This window comes from Bacillus rossius, chromosome 1, assembly GCF_032445375.1.
Source record: "Bacillus rossius redtenbacheri isolate Brsri chromosome 1, Brsri_v3, whole genome shotgun sequence".
Classification (NCBI taxonomy): domain Eukaryota; kingdom Metazoa; phylum Arthropoda; class Insecta; order Phasmatodea; family Bacillidae; genus Bacillus; species Bacillus rossius.
In genome coordinates, this window is record NC_086330.1 from 95,727,977 (window position 1) to 95,747,373 (window position 19,397).

At 35.8% G+C, this 19,397-nt stretch overlaps 1 protein-coding gene across 3 annotated transcripts in view; it reads right to left on the reverse strand.

Annotated features, from left to right (window-relative positions):
- The window catches only part of LOC134540437 (DNA topoisomerase 2), a 132,864-nt gene that overhangs the window by 10,026 nt on the left and 103,441 nt on the right, over positions 1 to 19,397 (reverse strand). For 2 of the 3 annotated variants that reach the window (XM_063383190.1, XM_063383199.1), the window contains exons 21-23: positions 16,193 to 16,328; positions 10,948 to 11,160; positions 9,528 to 9,648 (exon numbers count right to left, since the gene is read on the reverse strand). In XM_063383190.1, coding sequence (XP_063239260.1) covers positions 9,528 to 9,648; positions 10,948 to 11,160; positions 16,193 to 16,328 — 470 coding nt within the window. The remainder of the gene's footprint in view (positions 1 to 9,527; positions 9,649 to 10,947; positions 11,161 to 16,192; positions 16,329 to 19,397) is intronic. The other variant, XM_063383207.1, reaches the window with a different exon arrangement.

Consider the following 19,397-nt stretch of genomic DNA (forward strand, 5'->3'; position numbering starts at 1 on the left):
AGCAGCAATACCAGCCTCCGCGGGGGTTCAGAGCGAGTTCCGAGAGTTCCGAAAGTGAAGAGAAGTGCGACATGGGCGAAGAGGGTGAGAGACCCCTTCAAGAGTAGCGCAATGCGAAGCGACAGGATCAAGAGAGTGCAACCGAATGGTGTGAGAGTGCGTGTGTGCACAGGCACGAGGTACGGGGCGATCCACTGTTGAGCTTAACTCCAGTGAGGAGTGCGAACTGTGGAACTTGACAGACATTGAGTGACTTGCGAATAAACATTTTAAGTGCGAGTGATCATTTATTTTTACATTTTTAAGTACAATTGTTTATTAGTAATGTAAATATTAGTAAATAATTAGGGATGGGCCGGTCGAATCCTTGAATCCCACCGAATCTCTAGTATTCGAAAGATTCGAAATTCGAGGGAAAAGATTCGGGATTCGAGGAAAAATATTGATGTAAATGTAGTACTTTAAAAACTTAAATGCTTACAATTTACTTGGCCTGTTTACGTTTTCCTTGGAACACATCCTATTGAGGTACAGTAGAACCTCGTTAATACGTGATGGTCAGGACCGAGATAATCACGGATTACAGAATTCACGGACTAGCGATTAAAAGCCCGGAAGGTCTTGTGAAGCTTCTCAGACACCGGCGTGCAGCTGGGTTAAGGCCGTTCACGGTAAGGGCCGGCCGTCTTTGAATTAGTGTCTCGGCTTAAAAAAATACAGCACTGCCTAGCCATTAGTTCACGGTCATTTACAACAGCCGAAGAGAGAAAGATAAGATCGTGCTGACCTTGCCCCACCCCCCCCCCCCAATCGTACAGCCGAATGCCAGCCAGACACGTCACACGCCAGGCGCCAGCCGTGCGTTGAGATGGGAAGCAGAAATCAGGACATCCCCCTCAAGTTTAAAGAGTGACAAATGTGACAGCTGAAAGGGGGGCGACACAAACAGCGTGTTGCAGAGTTTGGCGGCCCACGCGATGGCTTGTAGTGTTTACCGGCCGCCGGCCCGCGTGACGTTAATTTTAAGTGCTGACAATTTTTACTTCTATTTTTTTTCTTCTTTTTTAAATCGTCCCGGATTATCCGATTCCCGAATTAGCGCATCACGGATTAACGAGGTTCTACTGTATTGTACTTTTAATTTGTTATTATATAAAAAAAATTATGAAGCATGTACTGATTTGGGAAACTTACTTTATATTCATGAACATAGATGCATTGTCGCTACATTGGCATTAATAAGGCATAAATAACATATGTATTCTCAGAATATGCTAAAAAATAAAATAAAGCACATTTAGGATCTAGACTAAATATGAATCTTGTTTTTTTTTTTTTAAAATAACTTTACCGAGAAATCTGTTACTTAGTAATACAACAATAATGCCGACTTTCATCACAAGTTACGGTCGCACATGTAGTAATAACTAGAGACACGGAAATTTCGCGAATCGCGATATCGCGAAATAACACCGCAATTTACCTTAATTCGTGACAAAACACCTAAATCGCACAGCATCGAGAAATAAAACTGATAATAATGAATTAGACCACCCATGCAAGACATCGCGGAAAACAAGTAAACACGACGTTGACGGCACATCGCCATTTTTCTAAGTTTCAACATGGCCGCTTTGTAGTAATGAAAGTAAATAATGATTTACAGTATTCCCGTCACGTAATCATTACAATTTGAAACGAAAGCAGTAATTGCAATCATAAACTAATTAAAAAGAGAAAAATGTACCTGAGCATCAACACAAAGTTAATAAAAAATACCGGCGATGTTTTCAACACAATATAGCTGCCATGATTTTCAACCCGCTGTATTTACACATTAATCTTGTAGAGAAATATAAAATTTTAATTCTTCCTTTCATGTTGAACAGTTAACAACCTCATGCTTTCAACTACGTTTGACTGGCTTGGCAACCTACTCGTTAGAGCTGTAGGTGTAGCAAACCGTATGTATTCGGTACTGACTGAGTAACGGGTGCGCCATCTAGTATCGAGTAACGAAACGTTACACACGGCTGGATTTCGTTACTCGCATTTTTCGTATGTTTTACGCATGCGCGCGCATATTCGATGAATTTACGTTACAAAGAACGATGTTTGTTTATTAAGTATAATATGGAAATTTGTCGTCCAAGTTTTTTACTGTTTATAAGAAAGTATTTTTTACAAATTAGAAATATGTATGTTTTTGTTATTTATTATCGCGTATTTTCACGTTTTTTGTTGTTTTTATCTTAAAAGAGATAATATAATAAAACCGCTCTAATGAGATTTAATTGTTTCTTGGTTAACAAAAACTGTTAATTATCAAATATTGTTAATTGTTTATATTCTATTTATTATTATTTACGTGACGTCATACTGTACGCGTACGCAATACGACTCGATTCGTTGCTGCAACATAACATAGCATGTTATGCGGTATCAGAAGTAACGAGTAACGTAGCGACACGATAGTAACGAGTACTAATTGTTATAGTAACGAATACATACGGGTACACTTTTTTTCGTTACTTTTACACCTCTACTACTCGTAAACATGAACACATGGCACTACGCCGATTGATAAGCAAAATCAGTGACCTTTAACTGCCGTAACTACACTTCTCAGCAAATGCAATACGACCGCAGAGCAAGTGAATACGGCGTCAACGGGACAAAGAACAGCAGCAAGAAATATTAAAAGAATACTAAGTTGAGACATGCCGTGCCGAGGCAGCGCGCTAGGCGACACCGGGCCGTGCCGAGGCAGCGCGCTAGGCGGCACCGGGCCGTGCCGAGCTGTTTCAAGCCTACAATTTTTATTTGCCAATAGTGTTGACTTTAGAGTGCAGTATACGAGTATACGCCGTGCCACTATTATTTAGCCAAGCAAAACTTGTAGGTCATAAAACCATTCTCAAAAGTTAAAGTAAACATGAAAAACCAAAACAGCGAAATAAAACCGAAATTTGATTTTTTCAAAACGAAATTTAAGGAAAAATAAAACCATTTTTACGGGACTCTAGTAATAACAATGAAATAATGAATGACAAAAATTAATACATTATACAATTATTATTTTAATCGCAATTCAATTTTAAATATTCTGATACACGTTCTATTTATGAATTTTTTTAGGACCAAGTTTGGTTTGTGTAGACTACCAACGTTAAAATATGTATTATCTGAGAATTCCATGATGGCCAACCAATGAATTTGTTAGCCAATCATTTTGAGCCATATAAAAAATAACTAATATTAATATAAAAAATTTTAATGGGTAAACTAGAGAAAAAACCCCATTACTTTTAACTTCGGGCATATTAATCACTATGCTTTAGTGAGGCTTGATTTTAAAAGACACACTACAATATTTCTTATGGCCTAAAACCATTGAAGCCAAGATGGTGCCTTTCAGTTTCCATGAAATATTTCAGGAAAGCGTTTACCTTCATTTGGGACTTAAACAAATGTCAAGTTGGTAACTACAAAATATTGTTCCGTCGGATGTTGAATTTTGTTTTCAGATTTCCGTGGATACATGAATCACTGTACTCACAGATAATGCCCGAATGCCTTAAATCCACCAAGTCGGATTCTACAGCAATTGATGAAGTGACCAGATTCTTACGTGATCCTACAGTTAACCCAGAAATAAACATTCTCAAATACTGGAAAACTCAGTCTGCGTGTTCACCCAGGCTACATAAACTGTCCAAACAATATTTGTGTTCACCACCTGCGACAGTGTTCTCTGAACGTTTGTTCAGCACTGCAGGAAACATATGTGACCAAAAACGGAATCGTCTTGATCCAGACCGTGTCAAAATCCTTGTTTTTTAAATAAAAATTTAAAGGGTTAAATAATTCTGCATAATGTTTAATTTTTTCTCTTAACTTATAAATTATTTTATAATTAACCCTTGAGAACTGGATTCGAGGTACTGTTTGGGATTTGGATTGGAGATTCGGATTCGAGAAAAATGGGATTCGAACCATCACTATAAATAATAAAACTGTAATAAAACTTAATTGGGCTATTCCTTATGAAAACAGTTATTCAACACATTAGGCCGTGACAGTAATATTGCTGAACTACAATACAATTTATCTGACTGCCGTTAACACCGAAAACTCGTGAAAAACCAGGGTTTAAATATATTCAATCACTGATTTGGGAATAAAGCATTTTTAAAAAAGTTTTACTTTTCGTAAAATAGATTGCAAAGGATTTTATGTTTCACAAAAATTTTCTGGTAGCAGGTTGTGCAAATTAAGGTGAATAGAAACTGAAATGAAAGATTGGTTGGTTGGTTAGGTTAAGTTAGGTTAGTTACATAACTAAAAAAGAATCATTTCATAATTTAAATATTTTAACAAACATTTTCCATATAATTATTATAGCTGACTTAAACAACCTTTCAATTTAGTATTTGTCTAATTTTATGAAGTTGTTGCATGATATTTTTTTATAATGAGATTCTAATTCTCATTCGTACTATTCAAAATTGATACTCATATTTGTGTATAATTTGATATTCGTATTCAATCCAAACTAAAAAAACTGAATTCGTACAGACCTATTTTTAAACCTTATTTTATTCATGGTATTTTTTCTAATTTTTAAAAAACATGAGTTGTGTGCGTATATAAAAAAAAACACACACACACACACACACACATAACAGCTGGTAAATTTTTTTTGGAAGAATGAGTCAGGTTAGCAACATAGTGATGAGCTCCAGAAAGAACCAGAACATAGGAGAATTTAATTTAGTTTAAGTTTTAACTTGTGTTATTTGTAATTTTTTTCGTGCGCTTAAGTTGTGGAAGGAAAAGGAGAGGCGGTGTGTGTTTTGTGTGTTTTGCAGTGCCCGCCTGGGCACAGGTGAGAAAAGGTCACGCATGCCACACGGCTCCAAAAAAATACGTTAGTGGTACGGAGTTTAATTTGCATTCACTTCTCCAAGCGTGATATGGAAGCAATGGGCAACCTGTGTCTTTTGTGAAACGAAAGTAAATGCAAAATATATAAACCTGTGGAATGCAAATAGTGCACTATGCAACGACATGATTCCTCAAGTGTTACAAAGACGTAAATTCATCACGTATGCCAGTGGGTCGGTGGTTGTGACCTGATGTTGAGAAAATTTGCCATTACGTGTCAGGCAAGGAATTGCCGGGCATTATCACTTAGGAAAATTGTGGGAGCAATTTTCTGTATTGTATAGGTGAAATATTGGCAGTCGACGTGCAGAATATGCAAGTAAGTGTAACCCCTGCCCCTATCATGAACCCACAAGGATATAAAATAATTTACACCGATAACATTGTGCAGGAATGGCTATAACACATGTGATATGTGAAATTTTCCTCAGGGTGCAGCTTAACACATCGTGAGCTCTAGTTAACTGTACTGCATTAAACTTGTAAAATTTAATTTTAAACTGTTAAATCTAGCAAGTGTTTTCAAGACTTATACAGTAATTTTATATTGCGACCCACACCACAACATACTTTTTCTTGGAATTTCTTTTTTTTATGCTAGCTTGTATAAAGTTTAGAAAATATAATAATAGAAATTTTCTAAATTTTAATCATTTTATAGTTAGAGACATGAACTTTTCGCGATCACGAAATTTCTTCGCAGAAACGCGAATTTTATAGTTTTGATGGGTTTTCGCGAAATGTTTACAATTTTAGAATCTATTCACGAAATTTGAAGTTAGAAAAGCATTTATGTTGAGGTTTTTTTTTCATAACAGAACTGCTGCAGAAATTACGTTTATTTAATAATCACAGAATACAAAAGTATGTTAAACAATTAAAATTAATGAGGCATTCAACAAAAACATACTTCATATTAATTAAATTGAAAATGAAAACATTCACCAGAGTGTTAAACAACGTAACTTACTAACGTAAACGTACCGTGCCCTATCGGCATCGTAGTACATACTAACCACAAAAGAGTGCATTCTGGGCTTTCAAATGTAGTTTACTTGGCTGGAGACAGAGAGCGCGCTGTGCATCCAAAGAGAACTATCGATATCACGCTACGTTCACGATCTCTATACAGGCATCAACGTAACCAAACATTTATGATGTTGATGCCAGAAGAGCCTGGCTGGATTTTCATTCTCATACGAAGACAAGACATAATTTTATGAAGATTGAAATTGTGTTTGAAATGGAATTAACACATAGAAAATTTTTTTTGTGTTAAATAATTAAACTGTAATAATCTAACTTACAATGTAATGGATTTCAACTTCGTATCATTCGGGAAATAAAGTTTTTGGACGTAGTCTTAAAATGGCGAGGCAAAAAAAAAAGTTTATCTAAAGGAAAATGAGATTCACGGTAAAATTTTTTAATATTATTTTAAAACGTGCTGCCTTTGTAATGTTTCGCTGCAAAGTGCAAACGTGAATAACCTGTTAACTAATCAGCGGTAGTTACCGTTTACTGATCCCTATGGATGCTGTATTTTTAGGGCTGCGTGCAATGTTTACAAACATGTTTTCGCATTATTAATTTTTTGAATTCCCTTTAACGTTTGTGTGAAAGGTTGGTGTTACTAGGCTCGTCACATATAATAACTTGTTTTGTTACAAGTTGTGATTGCGATTTCGTGTATGGTAGAAATCGGCATAAATGCCAAACGTTGTAGAGTCTGCCTTGATCGAGCAAATGAGTTCTCTGCTGAAGGCCTTCATTCCAGTGACAGAAAGATTTTGTTTTGCAAGTTCTGTAACATGTGTGAGTTGGGAAAGAAGACACACTATAGTAAAACATATAAAAAGTGAAAATCATATCAATAATAAAAGAATTTAAAGTGCAAAAAAGGCCATCCTTCAGCAAACAATTGGTAGCAGTTTCTAGGTTGTTAACAAAAGAAAAGATGCAGTGGATAATTTTGCACTCAAGACTACAACAGCATTTATGAAGGCAAATATTTCTCTTGAGAAACTACAGGAACCTAGCATCAGAGACTGGATGCATGAATTTGTTGAAGGTTAGTTGTAAATATGTTTTTTGTCGAAAATTCTTCTACAGCCTCTATAGATCAGGCTGTATGTATTTACTAATTATTGCAAATTGGGTTTGATACTTTCAAATTGTTACAAGCCAACAGATACTAGCATCATTTTTTATCTCTTTCAGTAATAGTAGAATTAAAATAGCTACATTTATTGGGGATTATTTTTCAAGGGCTGGAGATTTGCCAACAGTCAGAACATTGAGCGAAAAGTACGTACCAATAGCAGCTGAGAAAAGATTTGCCACCATTAGAGCTGAAATTGCTGGAAAATATCTAGCGGTTTTGGCTAATGAGACCACAGACAAGAGAGGGAAGTGCGTCTTTGTTGTACTTTTCCGCCTCATGGAACCAAATGCGTCTCAAAGTTTTTCTTGTTGGTGTTCATTTCCTAGAAGCTGCCAATTCTACCCATTGTTCCAGAGCTGTACTAGATTCTTCGAAAAAGTATGATGTTAGCTACGATTCAGTAGTTGCTTTTGTCATTGATGGGGCTCGTTACATGTCCAAGTGTAGTGACTGTCTCAAAGTCATTCTGGGTGACGAAGTATTTCATGTGCAGTGCTGGGCTCATAAGCTCTGCATTGTAGGCAATATCTGGCCGAAAGTTTGTACTGAACTCAACAATACAGTTTTTAAGTGCAAGGCAGCGTTTCAGAATACTAGGAAACGCAAACATCTTTACACACAGTTTCTGACACAGAAATATTCAGGCCCTGACAAGAAAATTTGTCAGTTATCTGTTCCAGTCCTCACTCGCTGGAACAGCTGGTTCAAGTCAGTGTTGTTTGTTTCTACTTAGTTGAGTTTTTCGGTTCAAATGAAATGCAAAACTCACCAAATGCGAGAGTAGAGTTTTTCAATGCTATTCCGAAATCAGATATTCAGAAAGTACACATCCAAGCCGTGTTTGTTCGAGAATATGCCGCACAGTTGATGGAACTTATAGACTGTCTGGAGGGGTCTTCATATCCAACCAGCCATATTCTTTGTGGTAAACTTTCGAAACTGAAAGATGGTTTTTCAGTAGCAGCAAATGGGATTTTTGAATCTGAAACTGCTCCTTTACTAGAAGATTTAGGAAGCAAAGTTCTACAGGCCGAAGTAAAGCAGACACTCCAGCGTACTGCATCACTTTCCATGGATAAGCTACAAGAGCAAACGTCAAGAGATCCTTGCAGGAAGACCCTTCTAGTGTTGTCCTCAATGACGTGAACAGCAGCTTGGTCAAATCATTTCAAACCCTTCCTGGCATGAACTTACTGTCTTGACACCATCCGACATTGTGGTTACACACAATTTAAGGAAATCGTTAAAGTAGAGGCAGAAAAGAAACAGCCTGATGTTGTAGAAGTGCTTCTTTCCATGAGGCATGACTTTCCTGCTTTTGTTTGTGCTGCACTGAGAGCTGTTTGGCTGCCATGTTCGAACGTTGACAGAGAGAGGTGTTTTTCTTCCTATGGTACAGTTGTGACAGATAGGCGGCACAACTTACTGGAGGAAAACACAGAGATAATTACTATGTTTTCTTTTAACAGGTCTTAGTGACATTTCTAAACTTTTTGCTGGCAAAAAAACAGTTTCAACAAAAATTTTTTTATTCAAGCTCATCATTGATTAAGATTCAAATCAGTTTGATGTGTACATGCATGTTGTGTTGTGTCAGTTTGTTAAGGGCGTAAAATAACATTACAGTGATTAAGTGACTTATTAGTGGCAAAATAATGTGTACAGAATTCAAACACTGCTTAAAAATATGGATCTGTGCTGAAAGATAAGTGTTTTATTGTAAATAGTCGGCTTTTAGTGACGTGAGAGTATAATATTTTTTCCACCGCTTTTCATTTTTTTTTTTAAAACACTTTTTAGTTTTTGTTTTACCACTTTCGAGAAATTTCATTTACTGAAAAGTTCATGTCCATAATTATAGTACATCGTATTAGATATGAAACATGCTAGTAATGAGTTTGTAGGATAAATCTATTGCTATGTACTTTGATTTCCCGTGCACATGAAGTAAGTAAGATTGTTATATCACATAATTTTTCAGTCTCTCTCCTCTCTCTCTCTCTCTCTCTCTCTCTCTCTCTCTCTCTCTCTATATATATATATATATATATATATATATATATATATATATATATAGAGAGAGAGAGAGAGAGAGAGAGAGAGAGAGAGACAGAGAGAGAGAAAGAGAGAGGCTTAAATTTAACATTTTCTGATGGTGTTGATGCTGCAGAGGTTTCACGCTAACCCTAGGCCGTGGGGACTGTCACTGCCCTCTGTAAAAGAAGGGGCGGGGCAGGGCAGGGCATGGGCAGGGTGCTGGGTGTGGGTGGGGGGCCGGGGGGCTGTGTTATTTGACAGCATTAATTAATGACTTATATCATTAATACAAATTTCACAGTTCTACCAACCATACGTACAATGTCATTGAATATCTTTAAACAGACCCTGCAGTCATCACGGACCCTTGTACACTCACTCGAGGTTGTCGTCATTGACTGGCACGTGGCCGTCATCCAACTCGTTGTCGTGCAGCACCAACTCGTCATCGTCGTCATCCTTGTCTTCATCCTCGCTGTCAAAGGTGTACTTCTTGGGCACTGCCAAGGCAAAACAAAACACATCAGCCACAACACAGGTGATGGACAGACTATAAATTCCCACACCAATGGGGGGTTATCGCTGGCTGCAATCTCTGCTCATGTGGTAAGGGTAGTGGGTTCGATCCCAACACCATGGCATGACCCAAATTCATGAGCACTGAGTCAGTAAATGGAGCAAGTGATGATCTCAGAGGTTCCATTACCTTAAGCCTGCGTGCACAGAAGCAAAAGTGTAGAATGTCTGTGTCTGTATTTGTTTGTGTGTGTGTGTTTTTTGTGAGTGAATTCAACACATGTATTTCAATTTCCATAACATATTTAAGGATGGATTTTCTAATATAGAAAAAGAAAAATATATTTGCAGTTCATTGAAAGCAAATTTACTAAACATCTGACACTATAGTAATAATTTTTTTTCATTATAATTTGGTTTAACACATCAGCAGAAAATCTGGACAACAAATGGGCCTAAAATAGGAGTGGAAAAACAACCGTCATGTAGTAAACATTTGAAACACAGTTTGGCGACCATACTTCGATTTTCAGTCCATCTCGACTTAAGTATATCATAGTTTCCATAATGTTTCATCAGGAAAAAATGCCTGGGATGTTTTTCAGACCATCTCTAAAGACCTAGTTATTGAGATAAAAAAAAAAAAACACCTAAAATCTTTTTTGCTTTTATTTTTGTGATAAGCAAACTCCACAAAAACTTTTATTAAAACTCGTGTTTTAAAACGCACATTCTTTAAAGTTTTTCCCCCTCATGTTTAGAGCAAGTTCAAACAAGAAAATGGAAAAAAAGCTATTGTTATGGACAAGATTTTATGGTTTTACTTTAATACATTGTATTTAATCATAAAAAAGTGTATTATTCAACATATATAAAATCTAAATTTTCTTAAATCTATTTTATCAAACTAGTCTCATTTTACTGACACAAGATGCACTTATACAATAAAATCATTAGTAGTAAGCATGGGAAGCTAACTACTCAGAAAAATTATAAAATAAATCAGAAAATTTTGTGTTTAAAAAATGTAATAACATCATTAATGTAAAAACTTGTTAGCATACTAAAAAGAGATGAAAGATCAATCAATGTAACAATTTTTTCCAATCCATTTAGTTGATAAATTTTTTGTACCAAATTTATGCTAAATTAACAGCATTCTATGAATTGACCATCATTATACATACAATTTTTGAAATTCAATTGAAGTTTTGTCAAATTTATGATATCATGTTTTCAATAACATTTCAGTGCTAAACAAATTCAGTGCTGACGGATCCTACCAGCCACGGATCTGCGAGACGTGGTCCTGGCTGGCGGAACGAACGAGTCGACCTCTGACAGCGCAGACTCATCTGAGCTGTCGTCGCTGCCCTTCCTCTTCCTCCTTTTCTTCTTGCCACCTTCGCTGTCACTGTCCGACTCCCACGGGTTCTTCTTCTTGCCCTTCTTGGGTGACCCTTCACCTTTGGGTGCACGTGGCTTTGAAGGTTCTGCTGTACCAAGTAGTTAAAAAAAACTTAAACCCGATGAATACTTTATAAGAATATAAATCAAATGGAACAGATAAGTTAGATGTTATTTTTAAAACATGTTTATTCAAAACTTCATATTCCCTTTTATTCTAGTTGCGAAATTCTGAAAAAACTAATGTCACAAGTATAGTAAAACCCATTTAAGAGTACACTGTTTAAGATGTTTTCGCACCTAAAACATTGGAATAAAATAGCACCAAAAGTTTACTATACCATTAAACTAATTAACCCTCTTTTAAAAGTTTTGCAGGTATTAGATTTCCCCATTTAATAAGCATCAAACAAATATAAAATGAAGAAAATTTTATTTTCCATCAAAACGTTTTGCCTAATACTTGCCTGAATGCATCCTACCAAAATAACACTTGTGTTGTAGTCAAAAACTATGAGACAACAGCACCATCTCTTATTTCCCAAACAGATGTCTTTAATGAAACACCATTTTAGTGGTTGTTTTCTGGAAATTCATACATGCAAAGTAAAATACCAATTTCGAGGACTTTAAATTCAACACAAAAATGATAATATGTAAACATTTATAAGCAATATCAAAAACACAAAGCATACTCTGCATTTGAACACACTAGTGATCAAAACTATCTTTCAAAACAGTAGAGAAAAAAATTGCATAGATGACTGAAAAAAAAAAAATTAAAAATTTAAACTTAATTAAAAATAATAAAAATTAATAATAAATTATTGCGCAACTACTCTATTCATAGTAAATGAATAATTTTCTTTGAACTAGTATTTGACATACTAGATACACTTTCCAGTACATCTGAAATAATATTTCATGATGTGAATATATCTGGGTAATTGGAATATCGTTGAAGTATACCTGCTAATCCAAGAAAATGTTGAGGAAAAAATGTTAAGTTTACTCAAATGAATATTGTAATAAATTGAAGAGACAAATAAAACAATAAATAGAAACAGAAAAAAGATTACACTCTTTCCACCCTCCAAAGACTTTATTTTGTTTAAGTATTTTTTGAGCTAACCTCAAACTTTCTTTTAAGAAAGCCTAATTGATGCTGGCATCAAAATTGTGATGGCAGAGATATATTATCTTTTTCTGTTCCTGCATTTTTTGCACTTATATTTTTCTTACAAATCAAATGTATCTATCTTATTTATTCTTTATAGTCTACTTTTAACATACTTTATTTTATAAATCAAATTTCACTTGCATCCTCTAAATTATTGTTATCCTTTGTCATGCAAACCAGAAATCTTAATATTCCAACTGGCAAAATACAGTACTACCAATATATGAGAGAAACTAGGAAGACATCATATTGGTTTCAAAGGTGCTTGTGCCATATTTTTTATTCTTTCGTTATTTTAAATTTAGGTAATCGTTGTGAAAGTAGAGATCACACGAAAAAATGTTTGTAACTGTCAGTCGCTATAAACTTCAAGAATTATTATTCTGCTCTAATAACCACACTTAAAAAAAATTATGGCCTAAATGTTTTGAACCAAGGTGGCATCATTGTTTCCATCTCTTCCCAAATTCAATGTAACAAATAAACTACCAAGTAAACCTGATTAGATCCAAGTAGCCTTAAACATAACAAAGAGCAAAATCAGATCAATAAACTTGATCTTGACAGTCCATAAAAAAGAGCTAAAAAATATGACTAAATCAGGGTGTTTCATTACTTATAACTGCCTACAAAAAAAAGTGAAGAACACATCTCATTTTCATCCATAAATATTAATTACTCATGATGGTGTGCTAGTTTATTGTTTACTCTTCAAAAATTTTCTTTCTTAAATGTAATGTTAATCCCAATTCTATGCTAGACATGTTTCGCTAAATGGCATTTAGTTTTAGTTTTTCTTAAGGTTTACAATTCCAACAGGCTCTTAATAAACCGGGTGCAGGTTATTCTGTTTGAGAGCTGCCTTTTTTACTTCTACAAATTATTAACACAAAAATGTTTCAAACAATATTTTTGAATTGAAACTTCTTTGGGCGCAATGGGAGTAAAATTTCAAGGCTGAATTTTGATGCAACGTTTTCGTAAAACATAGTTGGGAAACAACTGCTGACGCTAAAAGTTTGTGAAAGGTGCGGATAAATTGTCGAACCCCGTTCCCTTGAGCGGGCTCCACATGGTAGTGTGCGGCTCAGATGAACCCTGCCATGCGGTAGGGATAGGTTAGTTGCGGTGGTAGGGACCCACCTGCTCCTGATGCCAGCTGATTTGCTGCCATCTAGTAAGGGAGTATTTGGGCAGATGGAAACACAAAAGTGTTTGAGCTTATTGTACACCGCGCCACAGGCCATATTAGCTAACAAAATGGTGTTCTTTCAATTAAGTATTGTTTTAATTTCTTGTGTAAATCAGTATTGTTAAGTTAAACAGTGTCATACGAGTATCGTTTTAGCTGTGTAACTAAATATTTTTTGATGGTATAAAGCTTTTCAAGCTTTAGTTACGAGAAAACTGTCCTAGCGATTCGGAAATAAATACGGTAATGCCTACTATTTGTCAGATAGTAAAATAAATAACGTGACGTGTTTGTAAATGTGTCACGACTGAAATAATTCCAAACAAGTTTATAAATATTTGTGTATTATCAACGTGATCAATTAGCAACAAGTATAAAGACGGCTCTGACGTTTTTGGCCTAACATAGTTATAAACAATGTTATTATTCGTTAATGAAAATGTCAACAAATTAATTAAGAGCATTTATATTTTTTAAAAAAAGTGCGCATTGTTGTTTCATGGAGAGAAAAAATAGATTTTGTCTATTTTCTAAATAATAAGAAATGCGTACAAGCATATGTATATGCTTGGTTTATTCGAGTCGAGCATACCTTGGCCTGGAAGCCAAGCGGAAGTTTGATAAAAGAAAGAAAGGACGGGATTCTTTTTTTTAAAGCCACGCACTTAGGTGGCGACTGCAAGGCTGAAGAATGTGACAGGTGTCAACGGCAAGATGTCTAGTGGCGAGCGAGAGGTGTGAAGCTAAAGCAGACAAATAACCAAGGCGCACTTCACGTGATCACGCCGTAAATTCCTCAAAAAGACCTCGTTATAGCTGTGTTCTCGCTATTACCGTGCTCGCTATAACGGGATTCTCCTGTATATAAATGCTATATGGCAAAATATAAATGCTACGAACAGCCATTATAAACGCTATTTTCCAGTGCCTCTAATTATTTTGCCAAAAACAAATCCATTTTTTTCCCCAAATCATCTTAGTTTTATACAAGTTACCTTTATTTTAGGGATGGGTCGGTACCGGTTCTCGGTTTCTACGGTTCTCAGCATTTTAACCGGCACCGAGAACCGCAGCTAAAATGTCTGTGCCGGTGCTGGTACCGGTACCGGTACCGGCAGTGTAGCAAAACCCTTTACGAAAATAGTCCTTCACTACAACTTAACTGCAGCATGAAATGGCTCAACTCACGTTCAATTCACATATGAATTATTTTTTGAACTTCTGTGGAATATTATTCATCTCTAACTATAAAATAAATTACACGTGAAAATATTTAATGTTCTCGTCACATCTGTAAACAAAGTACGTTATACAATCAAAACATAACAGTTGAAGGTGCCATAGATTTATGAAGTTCATAGATGTGTGCAACTATATAACGTGCCTCAGCAGAGATGTGAGAACAGAAAGACACCATGTTTGTTTCAATTTGTTTTTAAAAATAGGTAGTTAATTAAGTCGTTGACACGTAAGTAAGCGTGACTGGTGTATAAAGAACAATTAAAAGTCCAAAATTCCACAGAATATTTGATTAATAGAATTAATGATTGATTTAAAATTTTCCATAATAATTTTCGGCATTCTAAAATTTTATGCTTTTTGTGCAGTGCTTTGGACTGTAAGTTCACTGCATCTGCAGCCATCTAGCGTAATGGCTAGTCACTTTCTCTTTTAGGTAAACGGGATTGCTTTGAAGGGGGAAATTTTTTTTTTTAGTAAAGTGGTGTATGGATGTGTAGATGTATTTTACTATTGGCTGGTCAAACGAAATGCTTGTTGACACTTATAAAGTATAATTATTCTGACCAAATAGAGCAAATTGTGTAAGAAATGGCATCAGAAGTGTGGCAGTAATTTACTGTTGACTGTGCAAACAAACTGAATTCAATGTAGGCAATAAGATTGATGGACAATTTAATATTTTAATTCTTTGAAAGTTCACCATCATAGTATTTATTTCCATTATTGTAACATTTTCTTTTTATTCCTATGTTTTAAAGGAGGGTGTATGTAGATATCTTGAGGTAATTACTAGATTGATATAGTAAATTTTAGTTTTATTAAGTGTTCTCTATATTATTACAAATTTATTTTTTATTAATACATATTATATTTTTAATAGGTTGTGTGTGTTTACTGTAGCTTGAAACAGTGCTTTTTTTGTAGCCAAAACAATAAATATTTTAGTACTTAAAACACCTAATAAATAATGTGTGAATAATATTTATTTTATTGTTTAAGTCAGAACCGAGAACCGATTTTTAAGAACCGGTACCGAACCGAGAACCGGGAAAAAACAGGAATTGACCCATCACTACTTTATTTATTTAAAACTTTTGTGAATAAGTCCCACTTGTTAGGGTGTTATCTATTGGTTAAAAATATGGAAAAAAATTTGATTAGAAATGTTAATTTGGTATCAAATTATTCACGAATACCTACTATTGTTTTAATACTTGCAGATCCCTAACATGTTCTAAATACTGCTTGTAGTTATACAATACTAAAGTAACATCCACATACAACTATATATGTAAACGATTCAGGTGCAGAACTACTTCCACCACCTCAGCATTGTCTGGAGTCACTAAACTCAGAATTGAGCTATAAGGACTCACCATTACCATGCATGGAGTTGCACTTGTAGGTTCATAAACCAATAATGAAGACAAACATGTTAGTGTCTCACATAATTACTGGAGCAACACTCAGGATCCTGGGCAAGTTCACGGTAACTTGCAACACTTACCCTTCTTTCTTGCAGCAGCTTTCTTTTTCACCATATCAGGAGAACTGCCAATTCTCTGCTCTATAGTCTTGATCTCACCATCAGCCATCAAATCAAACTCATCCTTCTCAGCTGAAGTTTTTGGTTTTTTAGTAGTCTGCAAAATATAATTCAGACCTTTATCGTGTTAGTGAAAGCTACACGTCCATGAGAAGTTAGCCAAACTATCACCATAACTAAGCCTGTGCAAACATTCAAATTTTGATTTGACATAGGGTACCTACTAACACTTCTAAATAAAACGAATATTCTAGATAGCGTACCTCATTAGTTTGTCATATACCCACGTTCACTGTTGAGATTTAAGACATTTCTGCAATATAAATACACTTTTTTGATGTTTTAATGGGACTTCATAATTAAAAACATAAACAATAAGAGGCGTTTTAAACACGCAACAAGTATTCAAAGGCCCCCCCCCCCCCCCCTCAAGCTCATAACACGAGTAGAATTTACATATATAATTAAAATAAACTATTACCGTGTTTTATCACATAATCAAAGCACATTTTATACTAAAATCAAGTTTGAAAAGTAGCGGTTCAACAATTATCCAAAAAAAAGCATTTTTTGTTAGGGAAAGTAATTTTCTAATTTATGAAAACAAAACCTATTTAAGAAAATAACGTTCATTTAAGAACTAAAGTATACAAAAGCACACCAAACAATTTAAATTAATCATGAAATTACCTAGTCATGCAACAAAAACATTTTGTTCAACTTTAAATAGAAAAACCAATACTGTGAAGTGAACGTGAGTCGGAGCGCATAACTATCAAAGTACACACCACGAGAGAGCGTGGGCTATCAAAGTAGTTAGTAACTCGACCTCGACATCAGACATAGTGCGCGGGTTGCATGAAATTGATGAGCTATCTGTAGAGACAGGTGTTTTTTGCGATGTGCGAAATCGCGAAATATTAACGAAATTAATATACATAAACTTAAAAACGCGAAATTATCAATTACTTAGAGAAATCACGAAAAAAATTAAGAAAAAACACACTGAAAATAGCTAAACGTCCGTATTTTGATGACTCGAAAACAGTAGTTAATTATTATCGATTGTTAGAGACCTGAAAAAAGTGGGGTTATTTTTTCTCAAAAGTGGTGTTATTTTCCCCAAAATTCGTGATATAAAAGCGAGGTTATTTTATTTAAAATTTATTTTTAATTTGACATCGTGGATGTTTCAAATGAAGTATTCTAAGTATTCTGAAGTATGTCTGATTATTTGATTAAACAAGTGTTAAGTATTTTTACTTTTGAATACATATGCTGATAACACACAATTGCATAGAAAATAACAAATTTAAATCATCATTTAACAAAGTAATACTTACTGAATACAAGAAATTTCACTAAAGGAATTTTGTCATAGAGCACTTTAAAAATGGAAAGGCTAGTAAAAGGGTAGGCCTAGACCTACGATGCTAAATCATTTTATTGCATTAGGATTTATTTTTACATTCATTCTGCATTCAAAGAAACCAAATAAGTTAGTGTCAATGTTTGTGGGGTAAAAAAAAGTAACATAACCTAAAATGCTACAGAAAAAGTAAGTTGGGCCTATTTACTCTAATACCACAGTAGAGTGGCCTATTAACATCAAGGAAATTAATTCACACACTTTTTGTAAAGAAATTGCGATGTCATATTTTTGTATTTGAGTTTTGTCTACTTCGAAGCAGTAAAAATACTAAATAAAGTAGGCCTACAAGTTACCAACTTGCCACCATATTTTTACTAAATAGGCTTAAGTTACATTATATTACTTTACTAAACACGTGTGTATCACAAATATAATAAATATTTGGTTAGTAATTCGCCGAAATAATTTTAGGAAACACTTTTAATATTGCAGGTAAGTTGTGAACAGATCGAGGTGGTGTTTTCACACATTGCAAAATGCAAAAAAAGAAACGGAGGAGGGTGGGGAATGAGTTGAGTTATACCCAGCCTCGTGAAAGAAAAAAAAAATTATGCCTTCAGCTTATCAATGTGTATGGACATTGGCATTATTTTTATTAAAACAGCGAGTTTTACCGACTCTCCGACATGGTTAGGCCTATGCACTGTAGGATCTAACAATACGATATTTAATGACCAAGAATTAATAAAAACAGAAGAGCTTAACTCAGAATGCAACGGGGAAAAATCCTACCTTCAACGAACTCATTTAACCGTGACTTTAAATGTGGGACTTCTAATTTTTCCAGCGGTAAATTTGCCTTGGCGAATGCCTCTGTCGTTTTCATTGCCATGTGTTCAATGTCGATTTTACGTTTATTATTATTATTACTTATTAACCTGCAATTGGGCTTTCACCCGGTGGCAAGAACTCCCCCTCACTCCCCTCTCCCCCCCCCTCCATCAGCTTTCTCCTCAGCTCCCTCCCATCCCTGACCTCCACCATTTCCTCCCCCAGCCCATTCCACTCCCTCCCCGTCCTCACCAGGAAGGTGTTCCGCCCTCTCTCTGTCCGCCTCCACACCCTCTGGAGCTTACATCTGTGGTCTCTTCGTCCTCTGTACTCCCCTCAATGTACTTTGCTTCCCAATTGCCCCCATCCCCCTTACCCCTTCAGCACCTTGAACATCCTGACCAACCTTTCCACTCTTCTTCTCCTCTGTAACGTTTCCCACCCCAACTCCTTAATCATTTCCGTTGGGCTATGCAGTTTCCCATCCTGCCCCTCCCTCCTTCTCCACATTCCCATCACCCACCTAGCCGCTCTGCGCTGCACCCCTTCCAGCTCCTTCACCTCAGTCACCAGGTAGGGGTCCCAGACCGCCGCCGCATACTCCAACATTGGCCTGACCAATGTGGAGTATGCCTTCTCCTTTGTCCTCCTCCCAGCTCCCTGCAGGGTCCTACCAAGCAACCCCAGCGCCTGCCTTCCCCTCCTGACCACCCCCTCTATGTGCTCCGCCCATCCTAGGTCATTTTTCAGTGTCACCCCCAGGTACTTATATCCTGCTGCCTCTCTTATCTCCTGCCCCTTCCAGTAATATACATTTCGTGTGACTTTCCTCCTCTTTGTAAATCTGACAACTTTTGTCTTACCAACATTCAAGGACATTCCATTTTTCTCCGTCCACTGCTCCAACCTTATCAAGTCCTCTGCTAAACATCCCCCTTCCCCCACAACCTCATACACTACACA